At 37.8% G+C, this 18,373-nt stretch overlaps 2 protein-coding genes across 9 annotated transcripts in view; one reads left to right on the top strand and one right to left on the bottom strand.

Moving 5' to 3' along the window:
- Nucleotides 1–18,373, top strand: part of CLEC2D (C-type lectin domain family 2 member D) — a 123,641-nt gene that overhangs the window by 60,690 nt on the left and 44,578 nt on the right. For 4 of the 8 annotated variants that reach the window (XM_063786319.1, XM_063786321.1, XM_063786322.1 and 1 more), the window contains 2 exons: nucleotides 10,930–11,033; nucleotides 12,098–12,301. In XM_063786319.1, the coding sequence (XP_063642389.1) occupies nucleotides 10,930–11,033; nucleotides 12,098–12,143 (150 nt within the window). In that variant the 3' untranslated portion in view covers nucleotides 12,144–12,301. The remainder of the gene's footprint in view (nucleotides 1–10,929; nucleotides 11,034–12,097; nucleotides 12,302–18,373) is intronic. The other 4 variants (XM_063786324.1, XM_063786325.1, XM_063786323.1 and 1 more) reach the window with 1 other exon arrangement.
- KLRB1 (killer cell lectin like receptor B1) lies at nucleotides 847–12,416 on the bottom strand. The gene is made up of 6 exons (XM_001141049.5): nucleotides 12,254–12,416; nucleotides 6,092–6,190; nucleotides 5,339–5,413; nucleotides 4,074–4,228; nucleotides 3,619–3,734; nucleotides 847–1,001 (listed from the first exon to the last, which is right to left on the bottom strand). The coding sequence occupies exons 1-6, from the start codon at nucleotides 12,336–12,338 to the stop codon at nucleotides 854–856; spliced, it is 678 nt and encodes a 225-aa protein (XP_001141049.4). The 5' UTR covers nucleotides 12,339–12,416; the 3' UTR covers nucleotides 847–853.

The following is an 18,373-nucleotide window of genomic DNA, read 5'->3' on the forward strand; positions in this document are numbered from 1 at the left end:
ATCTAATTCTCTTCAGCAGGTCTGGGGTTCTTTCCATTGAAGGGGAGCCACAGATCACCTCCAAAGCCCCTTGTTAGCTCGTAGCAGGCTCTTCTATTGGATCTAGAAACTAAACTGGCACCGGGCAGATGAACAAAATAAAAGTATACACATTTTATTCGTTTTGCATGTACATGAGGAACTCGCAAGAGAGTGAAATCCATAGAAGTGGCCTAAGCAAGATGCTTTTATGCTTTTTAGACCAAGAATGATAAATTTGAAAAGAAATGACAGGATGAAGAAAAGCTGGCTAGGGGCAATAAATTTTCTAGAGGAGTCACTAGGAGATATATTGGTTGCGGGGGGCTGTAAAATAGGTGAAAGATAGGTGTTTATTAAGTATCTTTATTCAGGTTAATTGCAGCATCCAATTCCAGGTCTCTGGCGATAAGAGCTATTTTCTTGCCCTTGTATGACTCGGATAGCCCTCCCAGAGGAATCTTTACGGCTTGCCGCATGCGGGAAGAGACAGGTCAGCTCTCCCTTTCTGAATCTACAATTTCTCCACTGTTTTAAACACAAAACAATCATATACCAATCTGGCATATTCGGGGACATCCTTCACTCCTTCACCATAGAATATCACTGTTTCTTTAAAACGATGCACGTTTTTCTCTATGTCTCTGTTTCCTCATTTAATAGAATGAATATGATAAACATGAACTTCTGTAAGATTCATAACAGTTGTACAAGTCTCAGAATTGTTCACTTTGTGCCACTGAATGTGGCACTATTAGGTAGTACCAATAGTATGTGCAGCTACAAGTACAGAGATCAGTAATGGGAAGCAAATAAATTGAGATGGGATTCATAGTCAAGAGTCAGGATACACTTTATTTCTCACAGTTGTTAGTTCTTTTTGGCAGATCCATCTGATTTCTGTACTACAGTGCTCAGAATACACAGATGTCTGTGAGATGGAAATACAGCTGTTTTCTTTAGCATCACCTCTAATTTCTAAGCTGTGGAGCAAAAGAAAAGTCTGTCTTAGCATTTATGATTTTCTCAGAGCTATTCTCACTTAGCCATTATTTCCTAGGACTCTCAGGAAGCAGTAGAATGATAAACTATTAAAGAAGGCACACGGTCACAAATATAATGGTATGAACTTTTAAGATAGAGCTAATGTAAACCTCTGGAACTTCCAAGTTCATCTTCATTGGAAAAGAATCCCTCTAACAAGAAACTTCACAATTACATTTAAAAAAGAAAGAAACTTTGGAAACTGGGGATTCAGTCTTCTTATTGTTCTACTAACAGGTCACATTAAAAATGTTTCCTAACTTTACTGAGCCACAGTTTTATTAAATATTTAGGCTATAGCCACCTAATATTTAGGGGAGGCATGGAGATGAAATATGAAAATGTGGCAATACTTCAAAAATATGTGCGAGTAAATATGATAAATATCTAGAGGCATGATGGATATTCAGGGTCTATAGAATTTGGAAGCAGTGAGAAAAAGTGGCTCAGTTCATGGTTACGTAGTCAGAGGTTCCTTTCATTCTCATTCCAAACAGAGGTGAACAGGTATCTGCAGCAACATAATATTAGTTTCAAACAGGCATGAGTCCCGTGGCTCACTGCAGGTAGGAGGTGATGATATAATTCAAACAAAGGGACAGGCTGTATTGGGGTTGAGTTGCAAGGATGGTGTGAGTTCAAGACTCTCCTATTTGTCTCAAACGGATGAGGTGGTGGCAGCGTGCTGGGCTCCATCACAGCTTTTCTTTAGTCCTTTGTTCCATTTTCTCATGTAGCCTCTTGGGGCTGCTTGTCTGATTTCTTCCTACTGCCCAACCTTCTAGTCAAACCAAGAACTTCTTTCAACTGGGCTATTGCAAAAGTTCCCTATATTTTATCTCTTCCACCCTTTTAATTGTTTCTTCAATTATCAGGGTAATTTTTTTAAATGCCAATCTGGCCAAGTCAACAATTCCTTTTCCAAAAGGCCCTCAGTGGTTTTACAGGCCTTCCTTGATGAGACATCTGGCTAGCTCTTGAACATTGTCTCCTGTAGCCCCCAAAATAATCCTGTAAAAAAATTATGATTCTTTCCTTTCTTTCCTTGCCTTGCAAATAAAAGCAGAGTCTAACTGGTGCTTTTTCTACTATAACGTGATACCTTCCAGGTTTACCTGATCACTATTATCTTAAAGCATCATCTTTCTCCTCAGAATAAAATGAAAAGTTCAACTGAATTTACTCCATCCACTTTACACATATTTATGTTCACATTTCAATGTTTTCAAATTTTATTTTTTACTGTGAACCACAATAAAATAAACATTTTGCATTATGACCCCATTAAGAAACACACACACAAACTATACTTAATAAATGCTAATTCACCAATACCATGTGTGGAAAGATAAAAATAAATAGCAAACCTACTTTCATTTATTTGTAAATAAAATATTGAAAATAACCCCCAGAAAGCAATATAAAAATCAAGAGAGATGTTTTTAAATATAATGTGTATGTTTGGCTTTTCATAAATTTATTCTAGTCCAGAACACTTATTTTAAATCATCTTTATTTTAAAATCTTACACTTGATAAAATATTTTAGAATGTGGCTCATATAATGTCAAAACTTTGCTGATTGAGCCAACATTTCTTTCAGTGTTTAATACTTTCCATACTTAATAAATTATCTTAGTATAATGTAGACAAACTTAAACATTCTCCTATGTTTTAGATTTTAACCTCTTGTTTTTTGAGTGACGGAAAATACATTTTAAATGTAAATTCTGCCAATTTGACTAAATCATTTACAGACTCATTAAATATAACTTTATATTATCTCTTTTGAAAAACTCATTAAAAGTTCTTTACAGAAATGTGGTTGAAGACCTATACATTTTTGCTTGTGAGGGAAGAAAACACCCTGCCTTTTTCTGCAAAATTATCCACGAATTCTGCTAAAACATGAAATTTGCCTGTGTCGCATCAACCCTCATAGTACGTTGATGGTAATTTTGACCATCTTACACAAGACAAAAAAGCATGTCACACTGAAGAGAAAATAGCAAATAGCTCTTTTGTGGGTTAGACATGTTTTCATCACATCATCTCAAGTACCTCTGTCTTTCACACCAGTGGTTCAAATACACTGCAATTTTTGTCACAACGTGGGTGTCTGGGTTCCACACTCTGATATTTACTATTTTCTCTTTTCTTTTAATGCCAGCTGTGACCCACTAAATTGGTCTCTTTACCTACTAATGTATATTTTCCCACAGTTTGAAAAATACAACGTAAGACATTCTGTGTGCCAGTGGTCTCCAGATAATCACTATTTTTAATTTAATGTGCCCGTTCCAAATCAGTTAGTCTATTTCCTGTCCCCTAAAACTCCATGGCATATAAAAATATATTTTCTCATAAAGAGCTGATATCTTTTCATATATAGAACTTTCCAACCAACTTTGAAATCATCCATGTTCTTATCCTATTCAGAACTTCTTGAGAGTTTTTAAACCAAATTAAAACTACAAAACTCAATCTTCAGTGTTACTACCTTGCAGTGTAAACCTGATATAAATTGAATATTAAAGTTAGCTCATCTAATACTCACTCATTAGAATTTAAAAAAGAGCCGTTTATCCACTTCCAGTTCTTTTCTGATAATGAAAAATTTAATCCAATCCAAAACAGAATTGCTTTGTCACGTATCAGGTTCTGTGTGTGTGTCTATAAATGGAACAGAAGAATATTGAATCTGCTTATCTATTCCTGGTTTGATCCCCTAAAACCTAGTTCAAGCATCACCTCATCTCTGAAGTCTTTCCTAACTCGTCGTCAGCATTAATTCTTCCTTCTTTGTGATATTTCTATCTATGTTTTTATTTCTATTATTGTATTCATCACCTTATATTTAATTATTTGTTTACATATCCACTTAGTCATTCAAATTGTGACGTCAAAGTCATCACTTCCATTGCATAAAACCCCTGGGCTAATGCACAGACATATTAATATGGTTTAAAGAAAGTGTTAAGTTTTATTAAGGTATTTTATTTAATGATTTACCAATTCATCCTTATCTCGAATAAGCAGCAGGCTGGATTCTTTGGTGGAACAATCAGCTAGACTGTTATTCCAAGGGTTGACAGTGTGAGAAAATAACAAGCATTTCTCTCGGAGTTGCTGCCAATATATTGGGCAGTTTAAGAGACCTGGTCTCTCTAAAGTAAAAAACAGAAATAAGAAATAAATGTTATATTTCTAACCTATCCCTGACACACCACAACCACACACACACAGGTCATTATAAATGCTCAAAGTTTTTGATTATCACTGTGAGAACAATGAATCTGTTATAAAGTTGAGATTTTTGAGACCTACTGTTCATTCTGGTACCAAGAATTGGGAATTAGTGACCAGTTATCTTGAGCATAAATGGAATCATAAAATATTAAAATAGGAAAACACCATCAGAATAATTTAAACTGCCACATCTTACATTTTAAGACAGTGAGAGACAGAATAACTTAAGTCCAGCCAGTCAGATGAAATATTTCCCACTATTTCTCAGTTTCCTTAAATTCATCACCAGTGCCTGTATCACTGCACAGGCAACAATATAAAACTCATGTAAAAAGTGCTGACATTAAATGATGCACAAAATGCATAGCAAATAATTATTTTCACTAAATTAATGAGAAATACCATGGAGAAAAAATTATAAGAAAATTTCCAATTGCTAAATGATGTATTTACCTACTTAATGTGATCTATTGGATAGAATTTTCCAGAAGGACTTTCAGGTTTTCTTAAAACTTCCATTCTGTGAGAATGTGCACACAGATCATATTCCACTATAGTCACTCAACAATAGTCACCTTTTTTTTATTAACGCACACTGGAACAAGACTAATGTGGCTGCGTGGTGAGGAAATACAATAAATAGTAAAGAATTCATTCTATGTTTAAGTTCTGTCAATTAACTTCAGACCAAACTTAACAGCTCACTAAAATAATCAGATATTTCACATATTTCCTATCAACAGTGGAGTATCCTAGCAGAGGCTCCTCATGAGGCAGCATGCCTTGCTGGTTAAAACCTTAGGCTCATAAGTCAGACCACTTACGTATAATTCCCAGCCTCATCACTTGGTGCTTATGTGACCCTCAGCAAGTTGTTGAATCTTTTTATGTCTCAATTTTCTAATCCAGAAAAGCAGAATGATAAGAATATCTTAACATATGGATTGTTATGAATTGTGCCTAAGGTAACACATGAAATCTACCAAATATTAACAGTTATTCTTAGGAAATTCAAGCCACACAATTACCTGTTGTTTTATTCCTGCTCTGTTGAATGTCCACACTGCATTTTTCTATTGATGATTTCTGTATTAAGGATGTCACTAGTACATAAGGAAAAACAAGAGTATTAAATGCTGAAATGTGTGGTGGAGTGGATATATTATATTTGTTACTTTAGGAAACTAGATAATCTCAACACGCTTGAATATGGACAGAAAAAAGTATTAGCGAAGTGGTAAAAAAAAAAAGATCTCACCTACAGGAAGCATACAGAAACAAATAAGGAAAAACAAAACAGGTGGACTCACACAGGCATTAGGTTGCCTGTGTCTACTAGGTAAGTCAATCTAAGGGGATTACTTAAGCTCTTAAATTGCCTACAGTCTCACCTGAACTTTATCATCTTCAAAATGAGTCTAATTGTGCCTGTTCCAAGGGAGAGATTGTCTACTGCAATCTGGAATTTTAGTAAGTACATTATAAACCATAAATAACTGGAAATTTTTCTTTTCTTTGTTATCATCAACTGTGATCTTTTTCAAAAGTTCTTGGGCCACATATATAATACCCCGTGATGACTCTCAGGGCAATTAGGAAGACAAATATGAAAGGCTGGTATCCAAAGTGGATATGGACTGACTGTTAGAAGCATTGTTTCATGACTTTTTATTCATTGATTTTACACTAAGATTGGGGTAGCCAAATTATGTTGAGATGCTCTAAGATACATAATGGAAGTAGAGTAAGTATTATGAAACAAATGATGGTGCCCCACTTACCTGAAACACTCAACCCAGTAACAACCAAGACAAGGAGAATAATCCCAGCACAGCTAAGTTTCAGGGCAAATTGATGCCAAGGTGAACCCTGACAGACATCTGAAAAGTTAAAAAGAAAAACACAAAAACAAACAAACAAACAAACGAAACAAAAAACCTTGGTTAACTCAGTGGAGTACATCTGGCACAAAAATGTACTTGGGATAACATAGGGACAATTAGATTCAGCTTGGGGGATGGGGGCAGGGAACAACCTCTATCCATCATTCTAAAAGTAGAGTCCTGCAAGATGGGTTCTCAGATCCAACAGAGTTTGCTCACTGATAAAATACGAACGCTTATGCATGTGTGTATACAAAGGATTGGTGTAAGAACCAAATGAGATAGGTAGAAAGATGTTTTGAAAATTGCCAAGTGCTATACAAAAATTAAGTGCATGTCTTAATGTATGAAGTAAGTCAAAGCATTTTGTCCAAGAAGGAAGACCTTCATTTAGTCAAGATATTTTTTGAGGCTCTATTTTGTGCCAAGTACCATGTTAGGTGCTGGTGGTATACAGAAATTCTGTTCTTGGACATGGAATCCTCTGCTTTGCTGTTGTCTAGAACAATCATCTCCAAGTTGGGTCAAAGCCAACTTGGGATCCCAAGCCATCAAGGGATAAGGTTTTGTGACTGCATACCTTTTTCAATATTATCACTAGTATAACATAACATGCGCTTATGACTACAACATCGCATAGTCTAAACCAAGTGTCAGATATCTCTGCTTTTCTCTGTAATCATATCAATTACTATATAATGAATCTCCCATGTTCTTCAAAAGTTATGATTATATTGATGAAATGTTATAAATTAATCGCAACTTTATCAATGTATTTTGCTCTGTATCTTTGAAAACATGAATTAATAGAAAAAAAGATTTATAAAAATATTTTGGAGAAACACTGGGATATAGCTTCCAAAATTAAATCAACTCTGATAAGGAATTATTCTGGTAGTATATTGCTCAGTTACACTGCTAGAAGTTGTGCCTAAATAGCTCCCCTATCTCTGATTTAACTGTAAGTCTCCCTCTGCTCTCATTTGGTTTTTAACATATTAGATATATTATAATTATAAATTACTTTATAAATTCTATTATTAGAGCTAGGAGCTTTTATGAATAAAGGCTTTCTAATTGATCTGAAGCTATTGATTTATTTGTATTGTCTATTCCTTTTTATTTTTTCTAATATTATTCCATGTAAGTGATTACTTGCTATGAGTTACATGTTAAAAAATTTAGCATCAGATATACTATAATATTATCCTTTAGTCTCTTTATATGTTTCAGAACGGCCATGAAGCCATTTCTACTTTTAATGGTACAGTATCCTTGAGGATTAAGTTGTGCAGTCCAGTTTGCAGACCTGATAATCTCTCACATTAGGATGCTCACACTGATATAAGTGAATCAGCTCTCTCTAAAACGGCCCTGAGGAGATAGAATTTAGTAGCGTTAGAGGTGATCAAAGATTATGGGAGGAACCATAATACACTGGAGTCAGGGTTGTAACATATGGATTATCGTCTGGTACTATTTAGGACATGCTGTATCAGTGGAGGGGGGCAGGGAGGAGTAGATACCTAGAGGAGACTCCAAGGCCCCAGGGATATATCTGAATGTGAGGAAACCAAGCTTGGTAATATTGGCCTAGAACTTCTAATGAGAGCTGGTGTGATACAAGAATGTCTACATGCAGTCAATAAGCCCAAGACAGCACTGGGATGGCTTTCCTTCCAGTTTTATATATGTATGTTATTTCACCTGTCTCTTCTCTTCCCCACCCTTTTCTTCCTTGAAACTCTAAGTTTGTTTGTCTAGTGGAGAAAGCTCTGTATAGTCACTATTTTAAGTGTTAACTTAATTCTATTTATTTATTTATTTATTTATTTATTTTTGAGACGGAGTTTCACTCTTGTTGCCCAGGCTCATGGTGCAATCTCAGCTCACCGCAACCTCCGCCTCCCAGGTTCAAGCAATTCTCTTGCCTCAACCTCCCGAGTAGCTGGGATTACAGGCATGCGCCACCACGCCCGGCTAATTTTGTATTTTTTTTTTTTTTAGTAGAGACGGGTTTCTCCATGTTGGTCAGGCTGGTCTCGAACTCCCAACCTCAGGTGATCCACCCGCCTCGGCCTCCCAAAGTGCTGGGATTACATGCGTGAGCCACCGCGCCCAGCCTAATTCTATTACTAACATGAATTTAGTAATTTTCATTACTAAAGGCTAACATTGATTAAGAACAGTCTTTCCGATCTAGCAAATCTGAATGTGAACATGTTATTTTGGAAAATACGTTCAACCTTCATAACCCACAGATTTCCTCATCTGTGAAATGTGGAATATTATCTATGTCATAATATTTTGGAGAGGATTATATGAAACAATTTTTCTAAATGCTGGACACAGTGTCTGGCACATGGTAACTGTTCAATGAACAGCAGTTCTTTTTTTCTAAAAGTTTTTTTTTTTAAACTATAGGTAAAAGGCAACTTGGTGACTTTTAAAAATCGTTATTCATTCATGCTAAAATGTAAGGAGTTGAGTGGAGTGTACTGTGTCTGGGAGGAATGTACTCCTGTACTGTGTTTCTGTGGCACCACGTGACATTAGAATTAATGAAGTTACAATGAATCACTACAGGGGTCCGGCGGATGTTAGCTGTCTGGAAATACCTACCTATGGCTGTTCTCCATTTGAGGTTAAAAAGTATGTGAAATCATCTCATTTCATTGTTCTAAACCTTCCAATGGCTTTTTCATCAGGCAAATCAGTCTGTAGAATGGCTCATATGTCCCTACTTAAGCTGGCCCCCACTTCTGTTGTATGTTATCACTCACATCTCTCTTTCTGGTTTTGTTGACTGCCTTAGACACAATCACCACGCTACAGAGTGACCACAGCCTCAACAGTTTAGCCAGAGTCCAATAGTGGTTTTACATTTTGCCCTCACCCCATCTGGCCTCCATACGCACACTCTCCACGCAGATGCCTCCTACAATATCACAGGCGTGTTTTCATTTTGATGTGTTTGCACTTGTTGGTCACCTTCCTAGAAGGCTCCTCTCTCAGGGGCTTATGTCTTTGTCCCTCACTTCTGTCAGGTTTTGACTCAATGTCATCTTCTCAGGGAGGCCTTCCTTGAGTATTCTGTTTGATATGCTACCCTCCCCGAAAGTTAAATCCTATATTCAAATCTTTCTCAATAACATTAACACCGTCTCATCTTTTATACTGACTTAGTTATTTGTTTATTTTATTGATGGTGTGCCTCCATTTTTTTAATTTTTATTTTTTATTATACTTTAAGTTCTAGGGTACATGTGCACAATGTGCAGGTTTGTTACATATGTATGCATGTGCCATGTTGGTTTGTTGCACCCGTTAACTCGTCATTTACATTAGGTATTTCTCCTAATGCTATCCCTTCTCCCTACCCCCACCCCACAACAGGCCCTGGTGTGTGATGTTCCCTGCCCTGTGTCCATGTGTTCTCATTGTTCAATTGCAACCTATGAGTGAGAATATGCGGTGTTTGGTTTTCTGTCCTTGTGATAGTTTGCTCAGAATGATGGTTTCCAGCTTCATCCATGTCCCTACAAAGGGCATGAAATCATCCTTTTTTATGGCTGCACAGTGTTCCATGGTGTATATGTGCCACATTTTCTTAATCCAGTCTATCAATGATGGACATTTGGGTTGGTTCCAAGTATTTGCTATTGTGAATGCTGCCGCAATAAACATACGTGTGCATGTGTCTTTATAGCAGCATGATTTATTATCCTTTGAGTATATACCCAGTAATGGGATCACTGGGTCAAATGGTATTTCTAGCTCTAGATCCTTGAGGAATCGCCATACTGTCTTCCACAAGTGTGCCTCTATTTTACTATAAACTCTATGAAGGAAAATAATTTTCTCTGTTTTGTTCACTGCTGTATTCACAGCATGCCTGGTGCAGAGTAGGAGCTTATTTTTTAATGAATGAATAAACTCTAGGGGCATTTTTGCAACACCTTATCCACTTTTCTAACAGACCAAACCCTTGGCCATTTGGCCATAAGCAAGATCGGTTATCACTCACATCTCTCCTTCTGGTTTTGTTGACTGCCTTAGACACAATCACCATGCTACAGAGTGACCACAGCCTCAGCAGTTTAGCCAGAGACCAATAGTGGTTTTACAATCATTTAATATCAGACCAGTGTTCTATAGTCACATATTTTGCTCTGGCTTTATTCTACTCTTGTTTTTTCTTCAGGTTTACTCTCAGAATGACATTTTATAGGATAATTATTATAATCCAAGTAGAAAAAATTGCTGCATCCATTGGTTTGGGATCATAGCAACATTTGGGAAGAGTCTCACTATCTCTATATTCGTTTTCTGACAAAGCCCACTTTCCACCTTTTGCTAGATATGAATAGAGGAAAAGAAAGACTTACTCTTTTCTTTAAAAAAAAATCTTACTCAACCAAATCCTCCCTATAGTTATTAGAACCCTCTGATTTCCTCTACTCTTATGTGAAAATTATAGTGAAACTTAATTGACGGCTCTAAGACTTTCTTCTTGACTTAAAACTTTGAGAATTCAATAGTTTAAAACTTAAACAGTCTTAAAACAGCACAAGTCAAATGCTTGGCATGATATGGAATGAATATCAGATTGGTAAACAATTGTAATATTATCAATGATAGTAAATTCAGTTAGATATCAGAAAATAATAATGTGTCATAATAATTTCATGCTGATTTTCTGCCTCAGTTTCTAGTTTCTTCCCATCCATCCACAGGCCATGCTATCCATCATGTGTTACCTCACATTGGTGTTCCCCGCTTCTTTCACTCAGAATCCTAACTCTTCAGAGACACAGGAAAGTGCCAGTTTCAACAAATGGTAAGTAGGTTCGTTACTGATATGCTCGAGTATTTTGTGGCTTGTCTCATTCTAAGCTGTGATACTTTTCAAACTAGAAACTGTCAGGTAGTAATGATATTCAAATCTTTGATCTTGAATATGATTTTTTTTCCAGAAAGTGTTCCCCTCTCTTGAGAGAGTGAAGTATGTTACTCATTAAGCCTACACTTTATATATATATAAAATATATAAAATATATGTATAAAAAGTATATATATATATATATTTTTTGAGATAGTCTTGCTGTGTCACCCAGGCTGGAGTACAGTGGCACAATTACAGCTCACTGCAGCCTTGATCTCTTGGGCTCAAGCAATCCTCTCACCTCAGCCTCCCGAGTAGCTAGGACCACAGGCACGTGCCACCACACTTGGCTATTTTTTTGTATTGTTTGTAGAGATAAGGTTTTGCCACATTGCCCAGGCTGGCCTTAAACTCCTGTACTCAAGCAAATCACCTTAGCCTACCAAAGTGCTGGGATTACAGGCATGAGCCACTGCAACTGGCCTACACGTTGTATTCTGAAAGGAATATTATGGATGAAAATGCACTGGGACTTAATCATAGTATTGATATTTTGTAGAGGAATTTGGAATAACGTAGGTTGTTATTACAGCAAGTTTGCAATGTGTCTTAAATATTCCTTAGTTCATACATGTAAAATATTTTTCCTTCCTTCCTTCCTTCCTTCCATCCTTCCTTCCTTCCTTCCTCCTTCTCTTTTTCTTTCTTTCTTTCTTTTTCTTTCTTTCCTTTCTTTCTCTCTCTCTTTCTTTCTTCTTTTCTTTCTCTTTCTTTCTTTCTTTCTTTCTTTCTTCCTTTCTTTCTTTCTTTCTTTCTTTCTTCCTTTCTTTCTTTTTTTCTTTCTTTTCTTTCTTTCTTTCCCCTGTAGAGCAGGGGTAACCAATAGGCAGTGTGCCCAGGGTAGCCTAAAGTGTTCAGAGTCTTTTAACCAAGGCTCAGTAAGACAAGTGATGTTTGCTTTTCATGCTAACTTGATTGAAAAAAATAAATGTATGAGGTTTAAAATTTTTTTCCCAAAGTTGTGATTATCTACAGGCAAGCCATGCAACACCCGTTAAACATTAATATAAAACTACTGCTCATCTTTAAAGCAATGATTTAAAGCCATAAATGTAACAGGAAGATCTAATTCTGGAAGATATACAAATGCCGAAAGGAAAATTAAAGCCACTTACCCCGAGGAAGAGATGAAGGTGAAGAACTTTCTGGGCCTGAGTCTGTGGGTAAGTTTAACTCAGCATATATCGCTTGTTGGTCCATGGCAGACAGAGGAAGGTGGCATTAAACTTGTGTGTAAGAACAAACTCTCAATTCTGTGAGGCAAAATCAGCAAAAGGAAGCTTTCTGCCTGCAGTACTTTGTTGTCTCTCTTTTGTCCCCACCCACATACACTTTTTGTTGGTGGTTATCTCCATAAATTACTGAGACAATCCACTGACTGCATGTTCATTGTACCTAGCTATGTAATATCTACTTTCCTTAATTAACTGGCCTGTAGTTTGAGAAAATTCTGGGAGGCTCATTTGTTCTTGTTTTTCTAACCATCCCTTTTGTGTTCCTCTCTCAGGGCCAGGACCAGAGTGAAGCAAATGAGGCATAGCCTGGGGTTCCAATTTAAGGGGCCCCCACAAAACTCACTAATTAACAGAAATAATATTTAGCACAATTTTGTAAAAGTAAAAATTAATGCAAAAAAGTCCATAATGCTATTCAAAGGCTCTAAAATCTTCCTGAAATATCTGTGCTCCAAAGAAAGTTGTGAAATGTGAAAAATGGAAACATAAATGTGAGAAAGCCCCCTGAATAACACAACAGAAAAAGCAATGTGCTAAAGATCACTAGCCTACTGTTAGCTTAGCTCTAAAGGCACTCTTGGATATGATAGCATTTCCATATAAGTAAAAGTATTTGGAAACTGCCAGAATTGTAGGAAGTGGAGTATATGGAATTTTTTTATCTCTTTCAAAGACTTTCTTTTTTTTTCAAGGTGATTATAGTATGTGTCTACTTTTTTTTTTCCTTTTACGTTTTTTTAATTATTATTATACTTTAAGTGCACAACGTACAGGTTTGTTACATATGTATACATGTGCCATGTCGGTGTGCTGCACCCGTTAACTCGTCATTTACATTAGGTATATCTCCTAATGCTATCCCTCCCCCGTCCCCCCACCCCACGACAGGCCCCGGTGTGTGGTGTTCCCCTCCCTGTGTCCAAATGTTCTCATTGTTCAATTCCAATCTATGAGTGAGAACATGCGGTATTTGGTTTTCTGTCCTTGCAATAGTTTGCTCAGAATGATGGTTTCCAGCTTCATCCGTGTCCCTACAAAGGACATGAACTCATCCTTTTCTATGGCTGCATAGTATTCCATGGTGCATATGTGCCATATATTCTTAATCCAGTCTATCATTGATAGACATTTGGGATGGTTCACGAGTCTTTGCTATTGTGAATAGTGCCACAATAAATATATGTGTGCATGTGTCTTTATAGCAGCATGATTTATAATCCTTTGGGTATATACCCAGTAATGGGATGGCTGGGTCAAATTCTAGTTCTAGTCCCTTGAGGAATCGCCACACTGTCTTCCACAATGGTTGAACTAGTTTACAGTCCCACCAACAGTGTAAAAGTGTTCCTATTTCTCCACATCCTCTCCAGCACCTGTTTTTTCCTGACTTTTTAATGATTGTCATTCTAACTGGTGTGAGATGGTATCTCATTGTGGTTTAGATTTGCATTTCTCTGATTGCCAGTGATGATGAGCATTTTTTCATGTGTCTGTTGGCTGCATAAATGTTTTCTTTTGAGAAGTGTCTGTTCATATCCTTTGCCCATTTTTTGATGGGGTTGGTTGATTTTTTCTTGTAAATTTATTTAAGTTCTTTGTAGATTCTGGATATTAGCCCTTTGTCAGATGGGTAGATTGTAAAAATTTTCTCCCAGTCTATAGGTTGTCTGTTCACTCTGATGGTAGTTTCTTTTGCTGTGCAGAAGCTCTTTAATTTAGTTAGATCCCATTGGTCAATTTTGGCTTTTGTTGCCATTGTTTTTGGTGTTTTAGTCATGAAGTCCTTCCCATGCCTATGGCCTGAATGGTATTGCCTAGGTTTTCTTCTAGGGTTTTTATGGTTTTAGATCTAACATTTAGGTTTTTAATCCATCTTGAATTAATCTTTTATAAGGTGTAAGGAATGGATCCAGTTTCAGCTTTCTATATATGGCTAGCCAGTTTTCCCAGCACCATTTATTAAATAGGGAATCCTTTCCCCATTTCTTGTTTTTGTCAGATTTGTCAAAGATCAGATGGTTGTAGATATGTGGTATTATTTCTGGGGGCTCTGTTCTGTTCCATTGGTCTATATCTCTGTTTTGGTACCAGTACCATGTTGTTTTGGTTGCTGTTGCCTTGTAGTATAGTTTGAAGTCAGGTAGCATGATGCCTCCAGCTTTGTTCTTTTGACTTAGGATTGGCTTGGCAATGTGGGCCCTTTTTTGGTTCCATATGAACTTTAAAGTAGTTTTTTCCAATTCTGTGAAGAAAGTCATTGGTAGCTTGATGGGGATGGCACTGAATCTATAAATTACCTTGGACAGTATGGCCATATTCACAATACTGATTCTTCCTATCCATAAGCATGGAATGATCTTCCATTTATTTGTGTCCTCTTTTATTTCATTGAGCAGTGGTTTGTAGTTCTCCTTGAAGAGGTCCTTCACCTCTTTCAAAGATTTTCAGGCATAGAACCTTAGAGCAAGACCTTAGGTGGATTGGGTTCCAAGATGGCCGAATAGGAACAGCTCCAGTCTACAGCTCCCAGCGTGAGCGACACAGAAGATTGGTGATTTCTGCATTTCCAACTGAGGTACTGGGTTCATCTCACTGGGGCTTGGCAGACAGTGGAGACAGCCCATGGTGCAGGGTGGGGCATTGCCTCACCAAGGAAGCTCAAGGGATTGGGGAATTCCCTTTCCTAGCCAAGGGAAGCCATGACAGACGGTACCTGGAAAATCAGGACACTCCCACCCTAATACTGCACTTTTCCAATGGTCTTAGCAAATGGCACACCAGGAGATTATATCCCATGCATGGCTCGGAGGGTCCCATGCCCACGGAGCCTTTCTCACTGCTAGCACAGCAGTCTGAGATCAAACTGCAAGGTGGCAGTGAGGCTACGGGAGGGGCATCCACCATTGCTGAGGCTTGAGCAGGTAAACAAAGCTGCCAGGAAGCTCAAACTGGGTGGAGCCCACCGCAGCTCAAGGAGGCCTGCCTGCCTCTGTCAACTCCACCTCTGAGGGCAGGGCATAGCTGAATAAAATGCAGAAGAAACTTCTGCAGACTTAAACATCCCTGTCTGACAGCGTGGAAGAGAGTAGTGGTTCTCTGAGCATGGAGTTTGAGATCTGAGAACGGACAGACTGCCTCCTCTAGTGGGTCCCTGAGCCCGAGTAGCCTAACTGGGAGACACCTCCCAGTAGGGGCTGACTGACACCTCATACAGCCATGGCCCTCTGAGATGAAGCTTCCAGAGGAAGGATCAGGCAGCAACATTTGCCGTACTGCAATATTTGCTGTTCTGCAGTCTCCACTGGTGATACCCAGGCAAACAGGGACTGGAGTGCACCTCCAGCAAACTCCAGCAGACCTGCAGCTGACAGTCCTGACTGTAAGAAGGAAAACGAACAAACAGAAAGGACATCCAAACCAAAACACCATCTGTGTGTCACCATCATCAAAGACCAATGGTAGATAAAATCACAAAGATGGGGAGAAACCAGAACAGAAAAGCCAAAAATTCTAAAAATCAGAGTGCTTCTTCTCCTCAAAAGGAATGCAGCTCCTCACCAGCAACAGAACAAAGCTGCATGGAGAATGACTTTGATGAGTTGAGAGAAGATGGCTTCAGGCGATTGGTAATAACAAACTTCTCCGAGCTAAAGGAGGAGTTCGAACCCATCGCAAAGAAGCTAAAAACCTTGAAAAAAGATTAGACAAATGGCTAACTAGAATAAACAGTGTAGAGAAGACCTTAAACGACCTGATGGAGCTGAAAACCATGGCACGAGAACTACGTGATGCATGCACAAGATTCAGTAGCCAATTTGATCAAGTGGAAGAAAGGATATCAGGGATTGAAGATCAAATGAATGAAATGAAGCCAGAAGAGAAGTTTAGAGAAAAAAAGAGTAAAAAGAAATGAACAAAGCCTCCAAGAAATGTGGGACTATGTGAAAAAACCAAATCTATGTCTGATTGGTGTACCTGAAAGTGATGGGAAGAATGGAACCAAGTTGGAAAACACTCTTCAGGATATTATCCAGAACTTCCCCAACATAGCAAGGCAGGCCAACATTCAAATACAGGAAATACAGAGAATACCACAAAGATACTCATTAAGAAGAGCAACTCTAAGACACATAATTTTCAGATTCATCAAAGTTGAAATGAAGGAAAAAATGTTAAGGGCAGCCAGAGAGAAAGGTCGGGTTACCCACAAAGGGAAGCCCATCAGACTAACAGCGGATCTCTCAGCAGAAACTCTACAAGCCAGAAGAGAGTGGGGGCCAATATTCAACATTCTTAAAGAAAAGAATTTCATATCAACCCTGAATTTCATATCCAGCCAAACTAAGCTTCATAAGTGAAGGAGAAATAAAATCCTTTACAGACAAACAAATGCTGAAAGATTTTGTCACCACCAGGCCTGCCTTACAAGAGCTCCTGAAGGAAGCCATAAACATGGAAAGGAACAACCAGGACCAGCCACTGCAAAAACATGCCAAGTTGTAAAGACCATCAATGCTAGGAAGAAACTGCATCAACTAATGAGCAAAATAACCAGCTAACATCATAATGACAGGATCAATTTCACACATAACAATATTAACCTTAAATGGAAATGGGCTAAATGCTCCAATTAAAAGACACAGACTGGTAAATTGGATAAAGAGTCAAGACCCATCGTTGTGCTGTATTCAGGAGATCCATTTACGTGCAGAGACACACGTAGGCTCAAAATAAAGGGATGGAGGAAGATTTACCAATCAAATGGAAAACAGAAAAAAGCAGGAGTTGCAATCCTAGTCTCTGATAAAACAGACTTTAAACCAACAAAGATCAAAAGAGACAAAGAAGGCCATTAAATAATGGTAAAGGGATCAATTCAACAAGAAGAGCTAAGTATCCTAGATATATATGCACCCAAAAACAGGAGCACCCAGATTCATAAAGCAAGCCCTTAGAGACCTACAAAGAGACTTAGACTCCCACACAATAATAACGGGAGACTTTAACACCCCAATGTCAACATTAGACAGATCAATGAGACAAAAAGTTAACAAGGATATCCAGGAATTGAACTCAGCTCTGCACCAGCAGAACTAATAGACATCTACAGAACTGTCCACCTGAAATCAACAGAATATACATTCTTCTCAGCACCACATCACACTTATTCCAAAATTGACCACATAGTTGGAAGTAAAGCACTCTTTAGCAAATGTAAAAGAACAGAAATTATAACAAACTGTCTCTCAGACCACAGTGCAATCAAACTAGAACTCAGGATTAAGAAACTCGCTCAACTACATGGAAACTGAACGACCTGCTCCTGAATGACTACTGGGTACACAACGAAATGAAGGCAGAAATAAAGATGTTCTTTGAAACCAATGAGAACAAAGACACAACATACCAGAATCTCTGGGACACATTTAAAGCAGTGTGTAGAAGGAAACTTATAGCACTAAATGCCCACAAGAGAAAGCAGGAAAGATCTAAAACTGACACCCTAACATCACAATTAAAAGAACTAGAGAAGCAAGAGCAAACACATTCAAAAGCTAGCAGAAGGCAAGAAATAACTAAGATCAGAGCAGAACTGAAGGAGATAGAGAAAAAAAAAAACCCTTCAAAACATCAATGAATCCAGGAGCTGGTTTTTTGAAAAGATCAACAAAATTGATAGACAGCTAGCAAGACTAATAAAGAAGAAAAGAGAGAAGAATCAAATAGACTCAATAAAAAAATGATAAAGGGGATATCACCACCAAGCCCACAGAAATACAAACTACCATCAGAGAATGCTATAAACACCTCTATGCAAATAAACTAAAAAATCTAGAAGAAATGGATAAATTCCTGGACACATACACCCTCCCAAGACTAAACCAGAAAGAAGTTGAATCCATGAATAGACCGATAACAGGCTCTGAAATGGAGGCAATAATTAATAGCCTACCAATCAAAAAAAGTCCAGGACCAGACAGATTCACAGTCACATTCTAC

This window comes from Pan troglodytes, chromosome 10 (assembly GCF_028858775.2).
Source record: "Pan troglodytes isolate AG18354 chromosome 10, NHGRI_mPanTro3-v2.0_pri, whole genome shotgun sequence".
In the NCBI taxonomy this organism is placed as follows: domain Eukaryota; kingdom Metazoa; phylum Chordata; class Mammalia; order Primates; family Hominidae; genus Pan; species Pan troglodytes.

Excerpts from the sequence above, each read along its gene's own strand:
- KLRB1 (XM_001141049.5), bottom strand. The coding sequence starts at position 12,338 with ATGGACCAACAAGCGATATATGCTGAGTTAAACTTACCCACAGACTCA. Across the intron at positions 4,229-5,338 it reads GAGCAGGAATAAAACAACAG|AGAGACCAGGTCTCTTAAAC; the intron begins GTAATTGTGTGG and ends TTTTTACTTTAG. Across the intron at positions 1,002-3,618 it reads TCTTTTTTAAATTCTAATGA|CTTAGAAATTAGAGGTGATG; the intron begins GTGAGTATTAGA and ends TTTGCTCCACAG.